Source organism: Melozone crissalis, unplaced genomic scaffold (assembly GCF_028551555.1).
Source record: "Melozone crissalis strain CALT ecotype California unplaced genomic scaffold, PUWL_Pcris_2 ptg000045l_1, whole genome shotgun sequence".
In the NCBI taxonomy this organism is placed as follows: Eukaryota; Metazoa; Chordata; class Aves; order Passeriformes; family Passerellidae; genus Melozone; species Melozone crissalis.
In genome coordinates this window covers 3,455,703-3,466,231 of record NW_026535823.1, presented here as the reverse complement: position 1 = coordinate 3,466,231, position 10,529 = coordinate 3,455,703, and the positions used below count along the sequence as shown (strand labels likewise).

Below are 10,529 nucleotides of genomic sequence, written 5' to 3'. Positions count from 1 at the left end.
ATCCCACGGGCTCGGTACCACATCCCCTGCTGGGGAGGGCTCTGTCTGTCCCTCGCAGTGCAGGGTGCCGGGGGGTTTTTCCTCCCTGCAGCTCCCCAGCCCTGCGGGGGCAGCGGATTGTGGGGAGCGGCTGCGGGAGCCCCCGGAGCGGGGCTGTGGGAGGAGGGTGGGTCCTGCGGGGCCGGAAAGGGCTCTGCTGCCGATGCTCGGAGCCTCTCGAAGCCGCAGCATCCTCGCACAGCATCCTGCCCTCGCAGCGCACGGATGCAGCCGCAGCGGGGCAGAGCCGCGGGGCTCGGCTGCCGCGGCGGGGACGAGCTGCCCCCCGTGCAGCAGAACCTCAATTATTACCCGCACATCTTCTGGGTGGATGGATGTGCCGAGACAGCGGCTCCCTGTGCCCCCGCTGTCCCCTCGGCTCCCTTCCCACCGCCAGTGCCCGACCGGAGCAGAAAACCGCGGAACAAAGGAAGGGAACGCGGGGAAAGGAACAGTGCCGGCTTCCTCGTGATGTTCCTGCTGATCCTGGTGGCCTTCACCGGAGTGGGGCTGAGCATATTTAAGATTTTTCACCTGGAGAAGGAGGTGGATGAACTCAGGGAGGTGAGGTTTGCCTGGTTGGGCGCAGGGAAAGGGGGAAAGGAACGCTTGGAATGGGCTGGGATGCTCCCAGGGGGCACCAAGGTGGCATTTCGGTGGCTGCTGGCACAGAGGAACAGGGTGCTTGTTCCCCTGTCAGGATATCTGTGCTCCTTCCAGCTCTCTCTCTGTGTATTCCCCATCACTTTGCAGCTCCCCATGGAGTTAATCCCACATTTAATCCCTGCCAAACGTTGCTCACACTCTAAACCAACGTTCCTCTTCTCTCTTGCCAGTCTGCCAGCGCTGAGCTCATCCCTGCATCCTCTCAGAAACTCACAGGTGAGTCCGTGTCTGCAGGAGGAACCCAGCAACATTGAAACTTTCCACAAGAACCTGCCAATTTTCCTAGATTTCATTTACATGGTTTTGATTTACCCCCCAAAAAAGTTTCGATTTGGGTGGAACAATTTAAAAACTGTGGTTTGAACTTCCAAACTGTTGCCTTTCTTTTGCATTCCATGTTAATATTTATTATAAGTGAGGGTATCCTTTTCAAAAATGGCCAAGTCAGAGAGAAATTTTCACTCCTCTTGACAGTTTTTTTCTAGCTCTGAAAAGTTTAATTTTTTTCCCCCTTGAGAATTTTATTAATTAGAAAATTTATTTTCAAATTTATTCTGATACTGAATAAAAAAACCCAACAAAATTATTGAGAAAGGGTTCTCATCAACTCCTCTACGAATAAATTTTCCCCTTTAGGGGAAGGGGAGCTCATTTGAACTGGATGCTCAGTGCTCTGATCACAGCTTCTTTAGCAGAGGCTGAACATAAATAATAAACCGGAATTTCTTGAGGGGGCTGGATAAAGAAATAGGGGAATAGTGTAAAGGAGGAGGGGGAGCAGAGAGGAAAATTTAATTGGCAAAAGAAAAGAAAAGAAAAGAAAAGAAAAGAAAAGAAAAGAAAAGAATGATTCTGAAATTAGAGATGATGAAGTAGGTGTTGGGGAAAATGAAGGGATGGAGTGGATGGGCTCCGAACACCGGGTCACTGGAATGGGCCCTTCTCTCCAGAGAGAACTGAGGGCAGGCAGAGCTTCCCCAGCTGTGCTGTCCCACCCTGAGGGCAGCTCCAGCGCCTGCCTGGACAGGGGCATGGGGTCTCAGGTGTCCCCTGCTCTCTGGGCTGGCTCCTCCATGGAGCTCGTGGCCAATGTTCCCTCTCTTTGTGCAGGGCACAGGAAGGAGGCCAGGAGGGCAGCCCATGTCACAGGTACGTGCTGGGGGCAGGGCTGGTGCCTGGCAAGGGGGCAGAGGGTGCCATGGAACCTGGGGTGGGGCCAGATGGCACCTGAGAGGGGGGCAAAGGGTGCCATGGCAGCTGGGGTGGGGTCAGGGGATGCCATGGCTGGAGTTCTGAGGAGCCCATCCCATGCAGGCTCTGCTGCTCTCCTCAGGTGACACATCTGCTCTGATAGTGGAAATTTGCTCCACAGACAAAACCTCCCCCTCAGTTTTGCCTCTCAGTGAGGCTGGGTTTGGCTTGGCTTTTGGGGTGTGCAGGGCACGAGCAGCACTGGGGCTGGCACTGCTGAGGGGTGAGACCCAGGAGAACTTTCCACACTGCAGACAAAGCTTGGAGAATATTGGAGTTAAATCCCAATATAGCTGGATGGGACGTGCCTGGGCTCATCTGACCCTTGCTGCTTGACCAAGGGCGGCAGCTGTGGTGGTTTCACCTCAGAGACACCTTTGGGCTGGCTGGGTGTGTGGTGATTTCACCCCAGAGACACCTTTGGGCTGGCTGGGTGTGTGGTGATTTCAGCCCAGAGACACCTTTGGCCGGCTGGGTGTGTGGTGATTTCACCCCAGAGACACCTTTGGGCTGGCTGGGTGTGTGGTGATTTCACCCCAGAGACACCTTTGGCCGGCTGGGTGTGTGGTGATTTCACCCCAGAGACACCTTTGGCCGGCTGGCTGTATGGTGTTTCACCTCAGAGACACCTTTGGCTAGCTGCATGCTGCAGCTGGCACTTGGGACAAGTGCAGGCATGCAGGAGCTCAGGTTTAGCTCTGGTGGAGTAGCTTTAAGCTGATGGTGAAGGAAAGGAGTTGGTTCTGATGGACGGTTTGGATCCAGAGCTTTATTCTGGCCCACAGGCCTCTGAATGCAGCACCAGCTCTGACAGAACTCCTCGAAATGTGTCTTTTAACCCCAGGGAGAGGGGCAGGGAAGGGGTAGGGAGCCATCAACCAGGTAAGGGTGGGGAAGTCTCAGGGGACAAATGACACCTGGATGGTCCCTCAAGGGGTGTAAGGCATTTTTTGAACTCTGCCAATCACTTGAGGCCCTTCTGGAATGCCAAGATTGAAGGACAGCACTCAGCAGCAGCAAGGGGAGGGGAAGGGAGAGGTTGTTGGCACACCTGGGGAAGGAACTGGGATAGCTGAGACAGGCTATTACATCACACCGCAACAGGAGAACCCTGCCTTGTGCTGTGGGGCGTGATCCAAGCCAAACCCACCCAACCAAACCCACTCCCCAACCTTTTCTTTGGCCTTGTTTCATCTTCCAGGCAACCCAGCGCAGCAGGGGCTGCCGCTGGAGTGGGAGCCCAGCTCTGGCCATGCCTACACCAGCGGGGTGCAGTACGAGGCGCGGGGGCTGCGGGTCAGCGAGCCGGGGCTGTACTTCGTGTACTCGCGGGTGCTGTTCCGGGGCACGGCCTGCGACAGCCCGCTGCTGCTGGCACACGTGGTGTACAAGAGGAACCCGGCCTCCCCGGGCAGCCTGGTGCTCATGGAGGACAAGGCCGCCAACTTCTGCTCGGGGCAGAGGATGTGGGCCCGCAGCAGCTACCTGGGCGCTCTCTTCAGGCTCAGGAGGATGGACAGCCTGCACGTCAACGTCTCCAAAATCGCCCTGGTCAACTTTGAGGAGTCCAAGACTTTCTTTGGTTTGTTTAAGCTCTGAAGTGGAGCGTGGCTGGCAGGCCCTTCACACACACACACACCCACACGGATGTGTGAGGGCTGGGAGCACCACCTGGGCCTGGGCACCACCAAACCCACCAGAAGCCATGTTTGGGCTTCAGCACGAGGGGATCCAAGCAGTGGGAAAGCACCAGGGCTGTGCTGCATCAGCCTGAACAGAATTGCACGTGTTCTCCTTGCAAAAACCCAACAAACTCAGAATGTGGCGTGCGGCAGACCCTGCTGGAACTCACTACCTGCTGCCTGAGAAGATGGTGGGACCTGCTGCTCCCCGTGGTGGCACAGACTGCTGGGGACAGCTGGGGGTGTTCAGGAGGTGCCTGGGTGGTGCCATGGCACCACAGTGGTGTGGGATGGGCAGTGTGAATGACTGCTCCCCCTAAGCCATGGCTGGCACTGCCCAGCACTGGCACTGCTGTCCCTCCTGCCAGCTGGGCTGGGACAGGGGCTCTGTTCATCCTCTGTTAAGCTATGGACCGTTCCCAGCCCAGGAAATTCTCCTCCACCTCTTTATTTAACTCATCCCAAGTGCCTTGCAAGGAAGGTGCCAGGAGCAGCAGTGCCCTGGGGGGTGTCCCAGACGTGGCAGTGTGAGCAACCATGGTGTGGGGGTGCTGGGGTGCCCATGGGCTCTGCACACAGCAGGATTTGGGGTGCTGGGGTGCCCATGGGCTCTGCAGGGCACTGGGGCTGGAGGTGAAAGCAGCACCTCAAGCTCTCTCCTGCCCCTTCAGCACATGAGGGCTCTCCATGGGGCTGCTCTGCCACCCCAGTCCTGGCGACACTGGCACTGTCAGTGCATGGCTTTGCCATGGGATGTTCCCACCTGAGAAAAACACAGATGATAAATATATATTTTTCTAGTGAGTGGTGCTGTCCTCTCCTCATTTGGTGCTGGGCTATGGCAAGGCCTCTGTGATCAGGGCTCAGGGCCCCATTCCTTCTCCAGCATGACAGAAACCTGGGAGCCTCTTCCTGTGGTGTTTGTAGGGTCCCCAGGATGAGGTGAGAGATGAGAATCTGACTCCATGTTCTCAGGAGGCTGATTAGTTGTTTTATGACATTATATTATATTATATTATATTAAAGAATGCTATACTAGAACTATACTGAAGAAAGAGAGGGATACAGACAGAAGGTTTAACAAGAATATGACAATGAAAGCTCTGACTGACTCCTCAGAGCCCAACACAGCTGATGGTGATTGGTCATTAATTAAAAATAATTCACATGTTGGATAAACAATCTCCAGACCACATTCCAAAGCAGCAAAACACAGGAGAAGCAAACAGATAATTATTGTTTTCATTTCTCTCTGAGGCTTCTCAGCTTCCCAGGAGAAGAAATCCTGGCAAAGGGATTTTCCAGAAAATATGACAGTGCCATCATCCCTCTTTGCTGCCTGCTTGGCACTGCACAGGGCCCTCTCCATGAGGCTTTGTAGCTCAGGAAACATCAGGATCTGGGGCCTGGGGAGGTGTGGGGTGGGCAGCACAGAGCAGGCAGCCCCAGCCCAGCAGGATGGGGCTGATCTCAATGCACAGTTTGGAGCTGGGCACTGGTGGCTGAGCAGAATTGCTGCTGTCTGTCCCCAAAGGCTCCACCTGAGTGGTCTGAAGGGCAAAGAAACAAAGTGGTGTAAATTAACCCCAAACCCCATTTGCTCACCCTGGTGTCAGCTGCACGGGGTTCTGACCCTGGGGCTGTCACTGTCACTGCCACAGGCAGGACACAGGGGCTGCCCTGGTCCCTCTGCAGCTCTGCTGCTGCTCTCAGTGCCTGGGGCTCCTCAGCAGCCCCAGCATTTGTTTCCTTTGCCCCGTGCTGCTCTCAGCTCGCTGTGGTTTGTGCTATCTGCTTCAGGGAAGTTTATTTCTTTGAAACCTCTCAGTGGTCTGGCTACTGCTGTGGCCAGTGGGAGGGGAAAACTGCAGCCCTGCTGACATTGCTGATGTTTCCACTGCATTTCTCAGGGTGGAAAGTATCTCAAAAGGACGAAGTTCAGGGGTCTTCTGGCTTGACTTTCTCTCTGCACGTATCAGAGGGTGAAACTGCACAGCACAGGGATGGTGCTGCTGTATCCAGAGCTTTCCAGGAAAGGCTGGGAATTGCTGTCCTCCTCTGCTTGCTCTTTGGGTTGTGCTGCTCTCCTGGTGACGGGACATCCCAGTGGGCAGTGGGAAGCTCTTGGGTTGGCTGTTGATATTTGCTGCCCTGAGATGTGCAGGATGTCTCTGCTTCGGCCCAAGCAGCTGAAGAACGAGTCTGGACTCTTCACTGTTCGGTCTTGAGGTTGTTTATTAATTCTTATCTATAAAATTTTCTTTCTGCCCTGCCTAGGTCTGCTCAGCAGGGCAGCCACAGGCACTCTGACTGCCCCCAAGGCAGTCTTGTCTTTTTGTACTACAAACTGCATATAACATATTTACACTTAATTCCCAATACCTATCACCCATGTTAGACAGTGCACTTCTACTCCAAACCAATCCCAAAGTGCCAACATCACAGCAGAAAATGGAGAACAAGAACAAGAAAGAAGGACTAGACATGGCCTGATTCGTCCATCTTGTCCCCATAACCCCCACACAAAAACCCCTAAAATCTACATTTTCACCCTGTGATCATTTTGTTATTACACTTTCAAACCTGTGTGACTTTCATGTCCTCATACAAAGCTGGCAACTTGCTCCAAGGGTCAAAATCAGATCCCCAGGTGCTCTGGGCAGCATGCCAGGGTCCCTAAGTCCCCTGACAAGGTTCTCGGCAACTCTGGACATCCAAAGGGATGTGCTGAGTTCCCACAGGAAGCTCTTTGTGCAGCTGTCGGCAGCCAAACCAGCCGAGCACACCAGGGGCTTCCCTTGTTACTGGGAGCAGCCTCAGGAGAGAGGCAGGGCACTTTGGGCACACAGGGAACCTGCCCTGAGGCTCCTCTGCCTGCTGGCACGGGGCTGGAAGGGCTGGGAGGATCCCAAAGGGCTCTCTGGGTCACCCCACAGTGCCCATGCAGGCTGTGGCTGCACTCAGCTCTGGGGCAGGATGAGGGCGTGGTGGTGTTCACAGGGGTTCTTGGATGAGGGAAGAGATGGTGTTTCAGAAGGCTTGATTTATTATTTTATGATATATATTATATTAAAACTACACTAAAAGAATAGAAGAAAGGATTTCATCAGAGGGCTAGCCAAGAATAGAATAGGAATGATAACAAAGGTTTGTGTCTCGGACAGAGTCCAAGCCAGCTGACTGTGATTGGCCATTAATTAGAAACAGCCACATGAGACCAATCACAGATGCACCTGTTGCATTCCACAGCAGCAGATAACCAATGTTTACATTTTGTTCCTGAGGCCTCTCAGCTTCTCAGGAGGAAAAATCCTAAGGAAAGGATTTTCCATAAAAGATGTCTGCGACAATGAGGGGAGCCCTTGGGAGGGGATGAGATCTGTCCTTACCTGGAATGCCAAGGGCACCCCAGAGCTGCCGCTATCAGAGCCAGGGGCACAGAGGGGTGGGCAGGGGCACAGAGGATGGGCAGGGGCACAGGGGGGTGGTCAGTGCTGTTACCAACAGTTCTGGGCCTCCTGAGGAGGGCAGAGCTGCTGCAGGGCCAGGCTGGGGCTCCCAGGTTTGCTCCTGGCCAGGGGCACAGTGGGATGTGGGACTGGCTCTCCTCTGTGATCCCGCCCTCAAACATCCCTGCATGGCCAGAGCAAAGCCATGCTGAGCTCCTGGGCTCTGCCTGCAGCCTGGGAGTGAGCTCAGGGCAGGATTGGATCTTCTCAATTCATAGGCTGCTTGTGCCACACCGACTTTGATAAAGTCAACCCCCAATCTAGCAAATTCGCTGCTCATTGAAAGACATTTTTGCTAATTGTTACCATTCAATACTCAATGAGTGTTTAACGCTGACTTCCGGCTCTCTCAGGCTGAGGGAGTTGGGGTTATTCAGCCTGGAGAAGTTTCCAGAGAGGCCTCAGAGCCCCTTCCAGCGCCAGAGAGCTGGGAAGGGACTCCTGGCAAGAACATGGAGCGACAGGAAAAGGGGAATGGCTTTAAACTGAAAGGGAGCAGGTTTAGATGGGGCATTGGGAAGAAATTCCTCCCTCTGAGGTGGTGAGGCCCTGGCAGTGCCCAGAGAAGCTGTGGGTGCCCCATCCCTGGAAGTGCCCTGGTGGGATGGGACTTTGAGCAAGCGGGAGGGGTCCCTGCCATAAACTGGGGGTGTCGGAGCCAACTTTAGGCCAAACCACTCTGTGATTTTAATAGCTCTTGGGTTTTACTTAAAATTTTTAAAATAAAAATAAATTATTGAAATTTAATCGGAACTTTCCAAGTATTCTGTTCTCTCCCCAGCAAGGGAAGGGTGTGTGCATGAGAGAGGCAATCCCAGGTGCACCAGCAGGGTGAGCATTGGGATGTTTGGGATGTTTGGGCTCTCTTTGCCCTGCTTGCAGTGCTCTGAGCTGACATCCTCTCCCCTGGTGGAGCAGCCTGGCTCGGGTGTGGAGGTGCCTCAGGGGTTCCAGCATCAGATATTTAAACAGATTTACAGGCTCCAGAGACCCCTCTCTGCAGAGAAATAGGCTGTAAATAGGCTCCATCCCCCTCTGCAGAGAAATAGGCTGACAGGAGGTGAGGAGCCCAGAACATCTCCTGATCAGAGTTCTCTGGTCTGCTCCCTCTGCCTGGCACACAGACAGCTCCTGTGGGCAGCTGTTTGGGTGGAACAATTTAAAAACTGTGGTTTGAACTCCCAAACTGTTGCTTTTCTTTTGCATTCCATGTTAATGTTATAAGTCAGGATATCCTTTTCAAAAATGGCAAAAATTCCTCTTGACAGTTTTTCCTAGCTCTGAAAAGTTTAAATTTGTTCCCCCTTGAGAATTTTATTAATTAGAAAACTTATTTTCAAATTTGTTCTGATGCTGAATAAAAAAAAAAAAAAAAAAAAATTATTGGGAAAGGGTTCTCATCAACTCCTCTACCAAAAATTTTCCCCTTTAGGGGAAGGGGAGCTCATTTGAACTGGATGCTCAGTGCTCTGATTTCACAGCTTCTTTAGCAGAGGCTGAACATAAATAATAAACCGGAATTTCTTGAGGGGGCTGGATAAAGAAATAGAAACAGGGGAATAGTGTAAAGGAGGAGGGGGAGCAGAGAGGAAAATTTGGCTGCCCAAACTGGGACTCTGCAAATATTTATGACAAATATTTATTGTTTGCTCAGCACAGAGAGCTGCTTGGCAGGGATTTGGCCTCTCTTGGGTCTGATGTGCATTAGATGCTGTATCCCATTACCTCAGACCAGGTCCCAGTGCCTTGCAAACCTTGTGTAGGCTCAGGATGGGTTGTAACCAAGGGGTTACACCACAGATTTATTTTTTAATCTCTTTTTACCTCCTTTTTTCCCCCCTGAAGCCAGCCCTGGGCTCTCTGAGTTTCTGTCACAATGTCCTGTGTTGGGTCACTTCCAGCCCCAGGAGCTGCACAGACTCTGGCACATTTTTACCAGGTTGGGAAGGACTTTGGTGGTTAGAGACAGGGGAAAGGAAAGAGGGGTACATTCAGATATTGCTTTCATTCTCCCAGTGCTCTGACACATTTATTACATCATGGTTACAGAAGTGGAATTTTAGGCATGACTAAGTGGCTGAGGTTCAGCACAGCAGAGAGGAGGAGATGAGTAAAGACAGAGTAATTCTGCTGCAAGGTGAGACACGTTGCATGTGAATTTCTGGTTGATTTTAATGACTGAAAAGAAAAAAAAAAGGAAATGAGGAAGAAGAAAACTTGACAGCTTGCTGCTGATTTATCTCTGGGGGTGATGAGGAGAGCCTGGTGCTCTCTTCCTGCACATGGCCTGTCCCAGCAGCTGGGGAACAGCACAAAGGCTTTTTTGCTCTGGGAACTCCAGGTTTGATTGGAAATGAGCTGCTCATTCCTCTGGGCAGCAAAGAGACTCAAAGCTGCAGGTGGAATTCCAAACCACAACATGCTTTCCTCTCCCTCAGCTGCCTCCCCATTCCCCATGGGCTGTGAGAGAATCATCTTCTCTCCCCCCTTACAAACCACCACATATGTTTTATTTTAACTCTCCCTCTCTCTTCTCCCCACATTCCACAACCAGCTTCCTTCAACAACAGCTGAAAAACTCCCCCTGTCCAGATTTCTTTTGTTGTTGGGGATTCTTCTGGTTCCCCTTGGTCAGGTCGTTCCAGGGGGCTGAAAGCCAGCTGGCCACCTAATTCCCTGGGGAATTTATTTATATTGATATAATTTATTTATATAATAATAATATTTATAATAATAATATGTATAGAATTTATTTATATTATTCACCTTGGGCAGCTGCTGGGCTTTTGGAACACCTGAATGGCTCTCAGGGCTGGGCTGCATGTTCTTCTCAGCTCTGGGCTGGGCACATCCATTTCCCCTGGTGCTTCTCTCTCCTCACTCCTGTGAGGTTTATGTCAACACAGAGGCAAAATATGTCAGAGAAAAAGGCAGCAGAGGGGAGCACCTGTGCCTCCTGATGGGACTCCTGCATGAAGAACAGGTATCTGAGATTTAACTTTCATTACAGTCCTGAAGGAGAAATCCTGTGGTGGTGTTTGCAGGGGTCCCAGGATGAGGAAAGAGATGAGAATCTGACTCCGTGTTTCAGAAGGCTGATTTATTATTTTATGATACATATTATATTAAAAGAAAATTATATACTAAAACTATACTAAAAGAATAGAGGAAAGGATTTCATCAAAAAGCTAGAAAGGAAAGGAAGGGAATGATAATAAAATTTTGTGACTGACCAGACAGTCTGAGACAGCTGGACTGTGATTGGCCATTAATTAAAAACAACCACATGAGACCAATCAAAGATGCACCTGTTGCATTCCACAGCAGCAGATAATCATTGTGTTTCTTTTCCTCTGAGGCTTCTCAGGAGAAATAATCCTAG

At 51.6% G+C, this 10,529-nt stretch overlaps 1 protein-coding gene across 1 annotated transcript; it reads left to right on the top strand.

Annotated features, from left to right (window-relative positions):
* Positions 1 to 264: 264 nt before the first annotated feature.
* Positions 265 to 3,555, top strand: FASLG (Fas ligand). Its single transcript, XM_054286153.1, has 4 exons — positions 265 to 603; positions 876 to 921; positions 1,816 to 1,854; positions 3,158 to 3,555. The coding sequence occupies exons 1-4, from the start codon at positions 265 to 267 to the stop codon at positions 3,553 to 3,555; spliced, it is 822 nt and encodes a 273-aa protein (XP_054142128.1).
* Positions 3,556 to 10,529: the final 6,974 nt, after the last annotated feature.